Below are 17,105 nucleotides of genomic sequence, written 5' to 3'. Positions count from 1 at the left end.
TTTTCATTGCTGTCAGCTTTCCACAAGTTACAAAATTATAAAATAGCTCAGAGGCAAAGAAAGGTGCAAAGCCCACATAAAGTCAGAATTAGGAGTGCTTATTTAAAAAGCACATCATTTTTCACTGAAGCACACATTTTCCCCATGATACTAATAACAGGAGTATGCTTGTTATGGTAACTGGAAGTAGTTTCTGGTGTTTATTCCATTCTCATAGTATAACCTGGGGAAAGGGGACTTCCGTGTACTTACCTCAAAGTAAAATGGGAAAGATAATGTTAGTAATACTCATCTTACAAGGTTTGGTTGAGTTCAATGAGAAATTGTGTGTTAATTACTTGGATCTGTGCTTGGTTCAAGCGCTCAGTGAAAACGAGCAGTTGTCCTCCTCCTAGCCCAGTGTCTATTCACCTAACTTCATTGTTGCCTCAGGAAGGCCATCTCCTGAAACCCGGGCCTCCTCCGGCATCTGGGATTTGTCAGGAAACACATGCTTTGCCTCAAATCAGGTTTTCATCATGCGAATCTGTTAGCTTGCATCTTGATCCAACTTTCAGCTGCGCAGGATCCCAGTCCTTTGGTTTCCCCTCAATTTCTGGTGCCTTTCAGGTCCTTCCTATTACATGCTTAGATTATTTCACTTCTAGTCTCCAGTAACTGTATGTTCTTTAAAACTCTTTTTAATGACACAAACTCAAGATATTGGTTGGCTTTCTGTTTACAGACTCCTGTTCTTAAGAGTCAAAAGTACGTGTTTCATTGGGTAACACTTTTTGGAAATATTAATCCAAATTAATTTTCTCTACTGTGCCTTTTAAATTACAAAATGAATTTTTAGTATTCTTGATATGTATTGGTTGCATTCATTCTAGCTTTCGGCTTACAGACTTTTTTTTTTTTTACTTGATATGGGGTAGTTAGATCATGCATGTATTTAATTATAATATTAACTCTGCTTTCAGAAAATGAGAGACTACTATTAGTACTATTGAGGGATTACATTCCTATTGAGTGATTCTGCCTGTCATTCCATTGGACTGAGGGTGAGCTGAGACATTTTCCTACTTTTTTCCATCACCCTCTTCCCTGTGCTTATAGAGTGAGCATCTCACTGTGCTGAGTGCAATTCTTATGTTTAAAGGTAAGGTGTTCTTTTTTAAAAAACCAAACACACAATATAGCACCTAAATGTAAACTAACTTCTTAATAATATCTGGCTTAAAGAATCAACCAAACATTCCACTGATGACGTTAACAAAGGCTATGTTGGATGTATTGTGATAATATGTCTGTATATTATATTTGGGGCAATGTAAGTTTTCAAATATAATTTTTCCTGTACAACTTAACCCCCTCCATAAGGTGCTATTCCGTTTTATTTAAAATTATGCTAACCAGTAAAACCCAGTTAAATTAAAAATATGTATATCCTCTAAAGTACTCAGATGATGTGTAAATTAAATAATTTTATGATTTGGAGACAAATTCAGGCAACAAAAATACAGTTCATTCAATTTTTATTGTAGCAATTTCTTCACAGTCTTAAGCTACATTGTTAAGGAGTTTGTCCATTGCCACAGCTTCCGTTACAGAGCTGATGATTCTCAACTTCCTCTCCGTAGCCAAGACGTTTTCTTTGACCTTCCGGGACTCATATCCAACAGACTATTCACATATGGATGTCCTAACAGGCAGGCAATTCAAACACATTGAGTTTCACATACAAAGTTGAATACCTGACCTCTTCACACCTCCTACCCTCTTTCCCCCTCCCCCTGAACCCCCATTCCCATCTTGCAACAACCTTACCTCTGCTGTTTTTTATTTCAACAAGTGGCATCACCACTCTCCACCTAGACATGACACGTGGGTATAGTCTCTATTCATTTACCATGTGCAACTATCACTTCAACTGTCATTAACTCATTATGTCTCTTCATTCCAATAGTTAATACCTTGATCAAGGCCACCATCACCTCCCAGCAAAATTATAGCAACAGTAATGGTGTCCACTGTTGTCAGATGGGTACTAGACTTCTCAGTAGGGATTTTCTTAAGTTATATATATGTCTAAGCACTATGCATACACCTGGAACCAATGTAATATTAAATGTTAATTGTTAATGAAAAATTAAACATTAAAAAAAATCAATGGTCATTGTGTGTCTAATATTGCTTCTCCAATTTAGTCTCTACACTGTGGCCAGAATAATTAGGGAAAATCTGAGATGTTATCCGAGTTGACCCCTCTTGTCTTAAGGATAAATTCCATCCCCTTTAGAAGGTTTACAAGGACCTTCCAGGTTTAACCATTGTTGTGTTCTTTAGTTTTCCATGCCTTTAGCTGCCATTTCCAGCTCATTCTTCATACTTAATTGCGCCATCCTGAGCACAACTTTAGCGCTCTGGGCTCAGGGACAACTAAGACTAGATAGTGGTGTGGAACAGACAAATCTAATGGAATGCTATTTAAATGAGTTGGGTCTAGTCAGAGAAACAGAATATTTTAAAAATGCAATAGCTGGAGAAGACATGTGAATCCTTCCTAGAGGGATGGGTGGGATGTTAATAAATAGAATTCCAGTTGGAGGAAAGGCGTGAATAAAGTTGTAATATTGGAAGAGTGCATAATGTATTTGAGGAACAATGAGTTTCATTTGATTTGGCCCAAGTGAGACATAAAGGAGAATCATTTGGAACGGTGGCTTGTGGTGCTACATTAAGTACCTGGTGGGCTTCCAGTAGGCAGAGGGGACTCACTGGAAAATTCTGAGCAGGAATAACATGAGAGTTGTCTGCTATAAAGAACAATGTGGTAGCAGGGTTCAGAATAAATTGGTTGGGGAAGACTCAGAGTGGTTATTACCAAGATTTCAGGGGTAATCAGGGACGGAACTAAAGCCATGATGAACTTAACACTGACTGTGGGGAAGATGGTGCATAGCTTAAGCTTGAACTGCTGAGTGTTCCGATCTGAACAATTAGGGGCAAATTCTTCCCAATGCGGAGCACCTTTTACTCCAGCTTGTCTGACCTGGGCCAACCAAAGTCGAAAGCCCACCCAGGAACAAATCCTTAGGTCAACGAGTATTGAAAATGCCAATTCTCTCCTCCCTAGGATATTTGTCTAATTATGACAAGTTAGCACATTAAGCGATTTTTTTTTCTCTCCTTAAAATCTCTAGAAATGGTACCGTTTTAAAGCAAAGAAGCAGAAAACTTCACACAAACTTTAGGTTCTTAGCCTTTCTCTAGAATTTTATGTGTTCTTTATAGCGACCATCTTTTAAAGGGCCAAGAGCTCCAAAACCCATAAACAGGACTTTCGTCTGTGGATAGCAGTGCGGTAGCAGCATCTCCATGCAGATGTCTGAGTTGAGGTCCAGCGAAAAGCATTCAATCACAATAAATACTATACCATCAAAGCATTGTGTACAATGAAAACATTGTCCATTTCTTACCTCCATTGGGTTTTGGAAAGTAATGTTTCAATGTAGAACCTGCTTTAGTGTGAACAAAAATTGAAAGTAGTTGTTGAACCACTACACCTACCTTGGGGATGTACTGCTAATTTTTAATAGCATACTTGGGGCCAATTTTTCAGATGTTACTTTTAAATATTTTGCTCCTAATCTTCTCATCATACATCTTCAGTCTACAATAATGGTACACAAATTGCTTTTCAACTTCTCCCTCATACCTCTGCCCTTGTCCTGGAGTCAAGGGAGAATAAATGACTATTTATAACCATGGTTGGAAAACATGAAAAGTATATTCCAATTCCTCTTCTGGTCAAAATATGTTCCCAATCTCTCTCCTGGCTTATAATACATTAAATACTGAGGAAGTTTGTTTATTTTCTTTCTTTAAAATATATTTTTATTGGTTTCAGAGAGGAAGGGAGAGGGAGAGAGATAGAAACATCAATGATGAGAGAGAATCATTGATTGGCTGCCTTCTGTAGGCCCCCCACAGGAGATCCAGCCCACAACCCGGGCATGTGCCCTGACCAGGAATCAAACTGTGACCTCCTGGTTCATAGGTCAATGCTCAACCACTGTGCCACACCAGCTGGGTTACTTTCTATATTATAACCTCTAAAGGGACTACCTTTTATTTTTATACATAATAATGTCAATAAAAACATCAATATCAAATATACTCAGATATAAAACGACAGCAAGTTTAAAAAATATACTGTAAGTTACTATTTAAAGAGTAATTCTTAGATATTTTAAATAAAAAAATACAAATCACAGGTCTTACATACAAAAAGTTTTCAGTTAGGGGGAGTTGAAATAACAGGCAACTAGAACAGCTCTCTTAGTCTTGCTTTACCGTACAGGTGAGAACTCTACGAGCTTTTAACTTAAAAAGACAGAGCACTGTCTGAATATAACAGAAATTGGGACAAACTAAAGCTGGGGGTTTCCCAATGATTTTTATTGAGGTAACTTTTCCCAATTTTATACATATATGCATTTTTATATACTTAAGAAAGCTAAACAATGTTCTAAGGCACTTGGAATTGTGCACAGCAAGGTATCCTATAATATAATACAACTAAATAGAGCATAAATTTGCTTTTTAAATAACACAAACACCAGTACAGAATAAAAAAGATAATACATAGTCTTTCTTTCAGGTTACGATAGTGGAATACATATACATATATGTGTATACTCGGAGCTATTTATACCCACATTCTATAATACAGTACAGGTCAAGAACAACAGCAACAGAAAAGAGAAAAACTGTCCTGTTCATCGGTGTACAGTTCCAGTTATTTACACTCGCAGAGAGTACACCTGTGCAATATATAGGGTCAGCCCACTCACTGGAAATCAGGAATCAGTCAGTCAGTCAGTCTGTTAGTGGTCACAGCTTACCACCCTCATCATTTTAACCAAAGCTTGAAATACCACAGACCAAATGTAGTTCTTTATTTTAAAATGACTGTTTATAGACAAAAAAAAATGTAGGTAGGTTACTATATCTGGTGAAGTCGGTTCAGAATGTTGTGAACACATTGGCACATTTCTAAGCCACAGAAGAAATATTTAAAAATATATAAAAATATCAGTGCCTATATTTTAAGTAATGAAAGTGGTTTGACCCGATTCATGCAGATTATTTTCGAACCCTTGTTAGCATTGCAATGGCGACTTCTCCTTGTGGAGGCTCTCTAAGCAACGTAATGGTAGAGTCAAACTATAACAAAAGCATTCAGTAAGGGACAAGTCAGCCTCTCCCCCACATTGGTAAGTGGCACAAATATTATTGGCATTTTAATATACCATAAAATTGACCTGAGGGTGAAGTGGCATTCTGCCTTATTTACTCCCTTCAATTTATTCTTAAAAAAAAAAGAAATACTGATATTTAACAAGATAAGAATTCTTAAGCACCATCTAAAAGTTCACAATACAACCACCTTTATCGACTCTGAGTTGCTCTTTCTCAAAAAAGATGTTTTAGAAATTTGAGTATTTTAAAAAATTACAGTGGTTAAATTAATTCCATTCTATTAGCCACAGTTCATCCAAATCATTTCAAGACATATTTAATATTCTGGTTTAGTCATAAAAAGCAAAAAAGAGAATAAGTATATTTAGGTGTTGGTAGTATAGTGTAATAATGTTTCACCTAGGTTACACTCACCCTGTTTTGGGCAAGATCATCATTGAAGTATAGAAGCAAATGTAGATGCAATCCACACCTACCCCACATTTCCTTCACAATTCAATATTCACGGATTTTAGGAAAGTTGAGCTACATGACTACATGTGTAGAGGGGGAATTCAAACATTGGCATGTGGATGAAATGCTTCTTTCATAGGATAAACAGGTGATTGTTTTGGAACTCATAGGTTGCAGCTTCCCAGGTAAAAATCTAATGGTAATGCTCACAGACCACGGGTTTTGTTTATATGGACTGTCAACCATCATGTTTGTGGTTAAACTATGCAAGGATCCTCACGAAATTGACAAGGATTATGCGCAGCAGTGCAGTTCTGAAGTAAAATTGTGAGGTCAAAAAATGAGAAAGTTTGCTCATTGTGAAACCTCTCCTTTAAGTACGTCCAGGGACTACCCGAGTGCATATGCCTGATAGAACTGCCACGGCTGCCCAGTAACCACCTCCCTGAAGAACGGGCAAATTAGAGCTGCGTCGAAGCAGAAGGTTCGAAAAATGAAGGGGGATGAAATGATTCAGGGCGCAAAGAAATGCAAGGCAGCCGAGACATGTTTTGAGACAGACACGGTTCCTGTGTGCCCTAAAATGCAGTAGACAGTGGAACTCAAGGGAGGGGCAACCGCCCTCCTGGGAGGGCATTTGAATATGGGGAAGGCTTTTGACATTTGATTTTTACTGGGCATAATACTGGCATTTAGTCAGCAGGGGTCTGAGATAGTAAACAGCTTGCAATGTATGGGACATTTCTGTACAACAAAGAATTGCCCAGCTCCAAATGCCAACAGCATCCCCACTGAGAAACACTGATCCACAGTGCTTTGCTCCTATGTACAGCTGGGCTAACAATGCAACAAGCAAAATGACGTGTGTGTGTGTGTGTGTGTGTGTGTGTGTGTGTGTGTGTGTGTGTGTGCAGCAAATCCTAGCATAGCTAAAAATGACCCCCTTGCCTTTCTAGAAATCTTACAGCATATACAATGGGATTTGCTAATTTGGGATGGCCCTGTCTTTGAAAAAGCTTAAGTAGCCTATGTTTCTATTGTTTTCTAGAAATACTACTGGCGGTGCACATTTCCATACAGAGATAAAGCATAATGATTACCCAAAGAGAGAGAAAGGGGGAGAGAATGGTTTGGGAGTATTCTGCCTTTGTCCTTGCCACCCTTAGGTCACTGCCAAATTATAGTAGAGTCCCATGCTAATCTTTGAAACTTGGATTTGAACTAGCCGGAAATGTGCTTTCTCTCAGGAAGATGGGCCTATTAATTTGATGATTACTTTTCTCCTCTAGGACTTTAGTTCTAGAAGTTCATTCTGCTTAGTAAAAGAAAACAAACTGATATAGCCCAGCCATAAGTACCAGTAGAGTAGCAAATACTCAATAGTGGCCAAGAGACAACTTTGTAAGAAACTGCATCCAAGTGGTTTCTTAGTGTTCACTGCATAGTCTAACAATGTGAATAAATAAACTGTTGTTTCAAAGTATATACTTTTACTAGTAAGGTTAGGCTTAAAATATGATTGGAATTTAGGAATGCATGAGCTACCATGCTGATGAAATGATATAAATTTATATGCCTTGTACAAGTTTGATTCCTTCTCACCTATTCTGAAAGAGATTTCTCACTCTATGAAATGTGCTGCTGGGACCACGTACAAAATAATAACACTGAAGAAAATTCTGAGCAAGAAAGGAAGAAAAGAAACCTTCCCTGTTTAAATGTGGGCATACTACCACGCGGTAGGTAAGACCTCCTTTTTCTATTGTGAATACAGTATAATGTTTGAAAGTTGTGTCTTTCTGACTCCATTAAGTATACATACAATGGCTGTTAGGTGTTGACGTGTGGAACTTACAGGCGTGGAGCAGATTTTTCTCTCCTATAAGTTACTATGTTTTTTTTTAAAAAGTGCCAGTGCAGCACTGAATTAACTGCAGTGTGTAAAACCCGAATTATGGGTTTAAAGAACTTATCTCTCATTTTCAATATTGGATCGTATTTGAAGGGTATATTCAATTTCTCTACTTCTTTAAATAGATCTTCACTTAAATTTCAGAACTTTCTACTTACAGAATATATTTACTACCAGTAGAAAAAGGTAAGTGAAAAATCATTGTGCTAATATAGGATATAAAAATAAAACCAGAAAGTCAGTTTTTTTCAGAGAGAGAGAGATGAGTTTGCCTTTTTCTCCATTTAAAAGTTATTGAAATACCCAAAATGGTTCTCTGAATATTATAGGTTTAATGTAAATAATTTAAGGCGTCAACATAAGGGTGAACAATATTGACCATAAAAATGCAAGACATTTCACAAACACAGGAAACTATCAGGCAGGCTGCCCTAAATTAATGCTGCTCACCAGAGGTCTCATTTGTCAGGCTGATTGGTAATGACCCTGACGATGCTAAGCCCATGGCGTCTTTTTAATCCCTTAATGCTAATGTTCCTGTCTCCATTTTAAGAATGATGGAAATGGCTACTTACAGTCTGTCTAGTTCTTTCCCACCTGGCACCTTCCTGGAGATGGATTTGTTTTTCCCCCTGAATCGTATCTTGGGGACTCAGGGAAACCCACACACTTCAGCCTAACCTGGAGCTGTGTAACAACAACACGATTAACACACACATTTATTTTCTCTATAGAACTGCGGTGTGTGGGTCAGATTGTAGAAATGCTGAAACTGCAGAAAGGCTCAGGCAGAGGCATACTTGTATTGCGGGGGTGGGGGTGGGGGGTGTTCACACCTTCACATCCTTCCAGGGTCCCAAGCACGAGGCCTCTGGATGGGCTGCTGGGATGGGTATGCAGTGTTTCTGCCTTTAGGATTAGCTATTAAAATAGAGCCTACTCTGCAGAACACAGCTTAGTTCACAACCCTTCGTTTCTTTCCACAGCTTTGTATTTAAAGAATCAATTGATGAAGTAACTGGTGGTTCCAAGTCTTATATATTAGACTAGCCACAGTTAATTTATTTTTATTTTCTTTTAACTTTTAAGCTTGTCTCTTAAAATTTTCTCTAAGCATATAAATCAGTATGCAGAAAAAGTGTGGGCAGTTCATAAATCTGACCTATCATATAAGAAAAACAATGGATCGAGGCACCAGATTCTCATTTTTGTTTGGGTGCACACATTGTAGGAATAAAAAATTGCATTACATGCACCACTAGCAGGGGGAAAAAAACTGTTCCTTTTATCAACTAAGTGGGGACTTTCTTTGACATGTAAAGTGAGTGATAAGACAGTGATTTGTTAAAAAATCGTAAGTATGGAAAATTAAAATAACATTACATTCCTTGGTATTTTTCCTAAGACAACAAAATAATAATAAAATAATGTAAGGAAGAGGATGACTTCAGCAAAAAATGAGAACATAGCTCATGTCTATAGCTGGATGTAAGCACTACGAAATGGACTAATAAACCTCAGCCGGAGAAACCTACTCGGGCATGCAGAAACATTTTTTCAGAGCAAAAATATGTCTGATCCTATTACTGAAATGACACCAGTGCAGAAGTCCTGTGCCATTTCACTAGCAGCACGTGGCTGAGCATGACAAGAGGGGCAACAATGCTGGTCACGTTTCTTAGTTATAAATGGTCCTGGTTTTTTGTAATAGACTAAGTGGGGCCAATTTTTTTTTTTTTTTTTTTTTTTACTTTTAAGCAAAATCATCCCTCATTTCGAGGAGTTCTTTAAAATATCAAATATAAATAAATGGCAGGATCCAAATTTACCCACCAGATGAAATGTTTGTTTTTTGGTTGAGATCGAAAATTACAGTCCTCCATATTATGAATCAGAATCATTTCAGAAAATTCTAGTCCAACTTCTGAGAATAAAGTGACGTCTAGTTAGGTCTTATTACACAAAGCATGTGTTTTTAATAAAAGGGGGCCCAAAACAATTGTGAACAAACAATGAAACGCAAGGTAGTATTTACATGTGGTCACATGTTTGAGAGCAGAAGCCTGTGCTTGTGACTCCATGGAAAATAGCAAGATGATAATAGAGGGTTTATTAATGTAAACAGTACTGACTGTAGGCTCATAGGGACACCTTCCATAACTTTAAAGTCACCTACTTTTTTTGCACTGAAAGTCAATATTATATTTATGGATGCAATCTGCAGAGACATAAAACACAAAATGAGATTCTCCTCATTCTCAATTTAGCAAAATTTTTCCGTGTTCTTATATGTTTTGGGTGAGTATTTTTTTTTTATCCATGTGCTTTATCTTTTTAATAGCAGCAATCCAACTTAATGCAGCACTGAAAATAAGTATTCCTTTGCAGTCCCACTCAAAGCTAACTGCAGGCAGAACACTGCATCTTGCTTAAGTTTTAATTTTGGATTCAGAATTTTAAAAAAGATGTGATTGTCGATATGATCTTCCTTAGATCAAGCATGGTTGTTTCGACTTTGGAGATAATCACACTAGGGAAAGACCAAAAGATTTATTTCTAAAGCTTGCTACAGACTAATAGGGTCACATCCCATCTGACTTTATTCCCAGTCCTGTTATCCTTGCGGGAGGTTGGTGCATTAGGTAAAGAGTCTAAAAAAAAAAAAAAAAAGTGAAGTGTGTATAGCTATGCTACTTAAAGCATGCAACAGAATTTGGGTAAGCATGCTTGTTAAAGGTCCATGAAAGCTTCTTGCATTTAAGAAAAAGATGCATGAAAACACTCAGACTTATTTGTGGCAATTAGATTCACTGGCACAATATAAAATAATGGTACTATACTGCACCAACATAACGGTGAAAGAATATTCTTCTAGGATCAGGTCTCTAAGGAATCCACAGGGGATGACTAGACCCCCAAGCCCTTAATAAGTTCTCAGCTATCAAAAGCCTTCTTCAAAAATACATTTAAGTTTCAATTTTCTTTTTTCATTAACATAATGAAATTTTCTCTTTCTTTCTGTTTTCCAACCCCCACCCCTTACCAGTGCCCAGCCATTCCATTCCATCCCCCCACCCCCTCCTTTAACCTGCACTCTAAAATTTGGCTTTCTGGTAACAGGGAGCCAGCGATTGTCTTCTGCTCATCTTCTTTGATTAAAACCCCTGATGAAGAATAACTGGTGCAACCATTGTGTCCCTTACCATCAGTGCCCCTGCTGGACAGCAGGGTCACTATACCCGACCCTTTGCTTGTTGGCCACATCTGGGCTGTACAGGTGGGGAGCACTTTCCACACGCTTCCTTCACCACAAGTTAAATGGAAACAGACGCAGTCAAATCCCAGTGCAACGCAATATCAGGTGTTTAGGAAGCGCGGCTTCCCCCAAAGATGATCCGTCTATGTTTCCAAAGAGTCTCGCACCTCATTACGGACGATGAAACCTGAAATAAGAAAATGGACACACTGAGTGAGTGTGTGGGCTAGAGACACAGGCTGCATTCAGTGAACTGAATAAGGTGTGGGAATGCCTGTAATTAGAGGTGGCTCTAGACAGCCCCCCAATGAATTACTGTTATAAATTACTGTCACAACAGCATGCTGCTATAAAGGTTACGTCACAAAGCAGAGGCAGCCCCTGCACTAAAGACGTTGATTCTATCCTCCCAGGATGCAGAGCAATCGACACACAAAGCCCCACTATCCCTGAGGATCATGTTCTAAGCTGTACTGAGCAGAGGGAGATTTTCATAAAGGTTTTGGTTACACCTGGTTTGTCGTTATACAAGGAAACATCGACAAATAGTCACTATTTCATTACCTTTAGCCTCTTATCACCTCCCGCTGAGGACTCCAAATATACTTTCTACACCTGAATTTCCAAACGCCTGCTGGAATTTCCTTCCAAACGTTCTATAGGCAACATACTAAGCATGCCCACAACCATACAGATGTGTTTTTTATAAGCCTGCCCTTGCACTTTCTTTCTTGTTAAATGTTCTACCTTTTAAAATGCTTCTAGCCTAAAACCTCATACTGGCAACTCCTATCCCTGGGCCCTGCACAAACTTCTTGCAATTACTAGGAAAGCTAGTCCAGCGATGGCCCTGGGTCTGCAACAAGCAGGATCGCTCCCTCCATGCAGGGAGCACAGCACTGCCCACACCCCAGGAGGGAGCGGGAGCCCTGGGGCCTGCTGACACAAATACACAGCCTCTGCAGCGTCTTTACACCTCGAGCTACCAAAGCCCCGCTCTGTGAGATCCAGCTTTCCCGGGCATTTCAAACTCACGTAATTTAGCCATTATTTTAGCCCTCTCCTTATCTGCTGGGCTCCATATAGCCAACACTCCACAGTGTCCTGGATCCAAAGGACAAGTCTGGGGGAACACGACAATGAGAGGCTTTCTCTTCCCATCGGGAAAGCCCGTGGAATGAAGACGGTAAACTAAAAATCGGGTTGGGAAACAAAGTGAGTCGTCAGTGGACCTAAAGGGACTGAGAGCCTTCTAAAGCCCAGCATTTTCCTGGAAAGTGTCCTGTAAAAACATTTCTAAAATTTGCACTGGAAGGTTTTTGTTTTTTTTCCTGCAGACACAGTCTGTCCATGGAGCCCACTCGAGAGTGAGCTCCACAGGCTGGATTGCATGGGAGTCACTGGCCATCAGCACAGCTTCAAGGGCGGCTAAGAGAGGAAGGCGACCAACTAATAGTGTGAATGCAATCATGTGCCCACAAACCCGGGGCTCAGAAATGTTTCTGCTTTTCATGTGGGCGGATAGATTTGCTAAAAACACTATCCAATCAGAAAAGGGCACTTGCATCCTGTTTGAATTAGGCATCCTATGTTCGAATTCAGCTCTAAAATTTTCTGCCAGAGGTACTGAAAATGCAAATTGTTCTTCAGTTTGTTACCACTCGGTGGTTTGCATTTATTTTTGAAACCTAAGAAGTTAGGCTTTGCCTCCTGAGAAGTTTGCCTATCTGACAGAATGACAGTTTGGCTTTAGGCTTCCAGTTGATGGAGCAAAAAATACATTTACTGTGCCCTAAGGGTACTTAAGTTTTCCCGGCTGCTCTTTTTTTTTTTTTTCTCCAGAACTTTCCAGAGACTCAAATTTGGAGTTATCCATATTTTCTGCTTCTTGTTAAAATGGCAATACACTTTCCTTATTTCCGTACTATTGAGAGGAAGTAAGTAGAGGGGAAAAACTCTTCGTAAGTCATGGAATGCAGAAAAAAATATTTCTTCCCCATAAAAAAGTTCTTTTCCATATGGTTCCTCCATAATTTATTTTTAAAAATGTACTCCTCTAAATTCATTCAGGTAATATAAAATATAAAATTATTCACAAATGTAAAATATGAACTTTCCTACACGTCTCTATTTATTATCCACAGAAATCCTGAATAATTCACTTTCCCTGTGTTTAAAAGGGTCTACGTGTCCTGCACACACACTTACTAGTATGTTAAACAAATGAGGAGGTTCTCCTAGACCACAGCTCCTTGCTCCACCCAAGAAAACAGACCGCAGGTTGGATGGGATTTTATTATTTCAAATGCTGAGCCATGATTTCAACTCTGGTGGGTAAAGCAGCATTTTGCAACTCTGTTAGGTGTTTGTCCAGGAAGCAAGTACATGGGGCACCTATGAGAGAAAGCGCACTGCAGAAGCAGCCCTCTCCTTCCTCTGGGGAGGACTCCTAATTTTTATTTTGGTCTCATGTGTAGTTTCTGCCCTCTTCCATTTTCATAGGCATATCTGGAAGCTGAAAGAGTGGTTTATTTTACCTGTAAATCCACCTAAGAGAGTAATACCACAAGATGTTATAGAATGAGATAATTGCTTTAAAGACCCACACAGACACACCTCAACGTAACCACATCAAGAAAATTTGAAAAGTAGAGAAAAGAAAAAACAAAAAACACTATAGTCCCACTCTATAACAAACCATTAAGGGTTTTTTATATCATTTCCTAATTTTTCTATGCATCTGAATTTTAAATAAAACACACTGCTGCCATATATGAGTCAGTGTCCTGATTTTTCCACTTAACATTATGCCAACGATCCCTTGAGGCCTGTTTTTATTCTAAGAGCATCAATTCAATGATTCTATTAATCTTGCATAATATTCCTTAATATAAGTACTACATTACACACCCTAAAATGTTATTTACAAAACTCAGTTTTAAAAAAATTATGTTCTCTTGATTATAAGTCTTACACACGTTGACACAAAAACACTGGAAAGCAGCATTTCCAGAAGAAAAATATAATTACCCATAATATTAGTACTCAGCTGTAACCATTTCAAAATTTAGTTTTTTTTAAAAAAATTAGTTTTTAAATAAAAGCTGACCTTTCATACAATTTGCCTTTATGGTTTAGAGCAGCGGTCGCTAACCTTTCGGACCTCACGGACCATCAGTGGTCCGCAGATCACCGGTTGGCGACCCCTGGTTTAGAGAATGGTTTTAAATTGTAGAAATTCTATTTACTATGGAAAGGGAAGTGGCTTTCCTTTGCCATGGTGATCTTCTTTCAGAACGCAATGGCCCTCCCTATGGTCTTCGGGATTTTGAACAGTGGTGTGGGCGGGCAGCTGCTGCGGGGAGAAAATAGAGGATGTGGCTGGCCGGATAAGCAGCAAGTGTTCTAAGAGACCAAGGTTAGGGCTTGGTGCCTGTCAGGCCACAGAATGAACTCTTGCAGGGCCCACTGGTCCTCACCCTTGTTACATGGGACTAAAGTCCATTCTAATTCCAGACAGATATTTGCAAAATACTGGGAGAAACTTGGGGAACGAGAGGAAAGAGTGCATCACTACAATTCTTCACCGCCACAGACCAAACATGTCCCAGGATGTACTCATGATGGGGGTTTCCAAGGTGTCCTCTGGGTACACCAACAGCAAGAGTGTCACATTTAATATTAGCACCAGCACATTATTCAGGAAAAGTCATCATGATGAACTTCTCATTTACAAAAAGAGCAGGGAATAGCTCCTTTATTTTTTCAAGGCTTTTTTGATTATATAATACATCCTATGTTTCAAAAATTCAAAAGGCTCTAAGAGTGAGCAGTGAAAAGAATTCCTCTCATGCCTGATCCCAGTCACCCAATTCCCCTTCCCAGAGGCAAGCAATGTAATCAGCTTTTTGGGTTTCTATCCAGAGATACAGAAGCAAAAAAAAAAAAAAAAAAAAAAAAGCTACATATGGGAACGGTTCCTTCCAGTGTTGACTGATCCATCACTGCGTGGGAGATTATCTCTGGATAACGAGGTACCTGGGCAGAGGGAGCAGGGCTGTCTCAACCCTTTTAACACCCCCAAATGCCCCGGGAGTTAATAGATGTAGGTTGTAAAGGAAATGTTTACTTGATGTAAGGAGATAATGTCTGACACTAATAAGAAGAGCTAATAAGTGAGTTGCTCTGTATCTAGGTTGCATCTAAGAGGCTAGGTAATGATCAACAGCTTGTTTATGCCCTCCAAGGGTGGCTGGCGCTAAGAACACCACTATCTTCTACATGAGCAGTTTTCTAAATGTAAAACATTATCGTATATTTGTATCATTAGGATGAGACACAGCAGAGTTTACCAAAACTTTCTCCTCCTAAAAGAAATAATGAAAACAATCTGATAATCATATGCATGTTTTTCATAAGTCTCAGAGCCAAAAGGCAAGTCTAATGATGTAATAGAAATGAATGGAAAAACAGTAGAGATTTGCTTTCCTGCCAAGTTTTTAAGAATACTTAAGCAAGGCATATTCATCTCAGTGATATGAATATTTAATTCTTCCTTATCTGGAAAGACATTTGGAAGAGTGTTAATCAATATATTTTTTTGAAAACTTTTAAAACTTACCTTTGATAGCAGCTATCACCCCCCAAAGTCTATAATTTTCTTTTGAAATGAAGCTCATCCCTATTTGCATCTATTCATATTTACTTAAACAATGAAGATATCAATAGATTATTTTATAAAACACAACAAGCATACTCTAAATTTCTGCAGATGAGCAAATACAGAAAAACAGCCAATTTTCAAGGTGAGAAAATACCCTACCAAATATAAAAATATACTATAAAATGTACTATTCTAAGTAAACAGTGTGACACAGTACAAGGATAGACAATAGCTTGCTAGAGCACACTAAAGAATCTGGAAACTGACCCACGTGTACATTAAAAGAAAAAATTTTACATCGAGGGGGAAATAAATTGCAGTGGGACACTGACTATTGATTTAGAATAAAGTAAACTAGTTTACTCTACTGAATCACAAACCCAAATAATTGCCCAATGGATGAAAGATCAAAGTGTAAAAAAAAAAACATATGAAAATGGAAGGTAATCCTATATAATAAAAGGCTAATATGCAAATCGACCACAGGGGAGGTGCCGCTCAGCCAGAAGCCAGAAGCCAGAAGCCAGAAGCCAGAAGCCAGAAGCCAAGCTCACGGCTGGCGCAGCGGCAGTGGTGGGAGCCTCTCTAGCCTCTGCGGCAGTGCGAAGGACCCCGAGGGGTCCCAGACTGTGAGAGGGTGCAGGCCGGGCTGAGGAACCCCCCACCCCCACCCTCCGTGCACGACTGTGGTGCACCGGGCCTCTAGTACTTTTATAATCTTGGCCCTCTTTAGGACACAAGACAGTAAATTAAAAAATAACAATACAGACAAATTTAAATATGCAAACATTTAAATAGGAAACCATAAAAAAGTTACAATGTTAGCAATAAATTGGGGGAAAGTATTGTGATATATAGTAACTCAATATCTGAGTTTTTACTAATCCATAAGAAAAAGATAAACAACCCAAAAGAAAATTGGTCAAGACAAATCAAAGAATGAAAAATAAATGGTCAATAAAGGTATGTAAAGATGCTCAACTTTACAGAAATCAGTGGAATAGGATATTAATGTTCGTTCTTTAGAATATAGAACTCCTCTCCACCATCATCACCCCCAAATGCTGATGAGGGTTAACAGACCAGGCATGCTCGTAAACTGTAGGTCACGGAATAGTATCTCTCAAAATGTAAAAATATATATCCCGTGACCTAGGAAATCCACTTATGGGACTAAAACAGAAATACTGGTGTGTGCTCAAAAAGATACATTTATAAAGAAAGTCAAAAGTAAAACTAAAAATTCCATAAACATCTATCAATAGAATAACTGTTCAGGAAGTTATGGCATATTACCTATGAAATACCATAGAATCATTCAAATTAATAAGATATATACTAATATGGGAAAATTTTGTGAATGCTGTTTTGTGTATGACTGAGGATGTGTATATAAAGGCAGAAGTATGTGTATGTGTATATATATATATATATATATATATATATATATATATATACATATACATGTACATATACAGTATATGCACATATACGTTTATAAATGCACAGAAAAAAATGTCTAGAAGGATCTACACCAAACTTTCACCAGTGGTTACTGGTAAGAATGAGAATAA

The 17,105-nt window shown here is 38.4% G+C and overlaps 1 protein-coding gene across 7 annotated transcripts in view; it reads right to left on the bottom strand.

The window, feature by feature from the left end:
• Positions 1 to 5,059: 5,059 nt before the first annotated feature.
• Positions 5,060 to 17,105, bottom strand: part of PHACTR2 (phosphatase and actin regulator 2) — a 220,779-nt gene continuing 208,733 nt past the window's right edge. For all 7 annotated transcript variants that reach the window (XM_079780933.1, XM_079780934.1, XM_079780937.1 and 4 more), the window contains one exon: positions 5,060 to 11,055. In XM_079780933.1, coding sequence (XP_079637059.1) covers positions 11,040 to 11,055 — 16 coding nt within the window. In that variant the 3' untranslated portion in view covers positions 5,060 to 11,039. The remainder of the gene's footprint in view (positions 11,056 to 17,105) is intronic.

This window comes from Cnephaeus nilssonii (genome assembly GCF_951640355.1).
Source record: "Cnephaeus nilssonii genome assembly, chromosome: 9".
Classification (NCBI taxonomy): domain Eukaryota; kingdom Metazoa; phylum Chordata; class Mammalia; order Chiroptera; family Vespertilionidae; genus Cnephaeus; species Cnephaeus nilssonii.
This window is presented reverse-complemented; position numbering and strand designations above follow the sequence as displayed.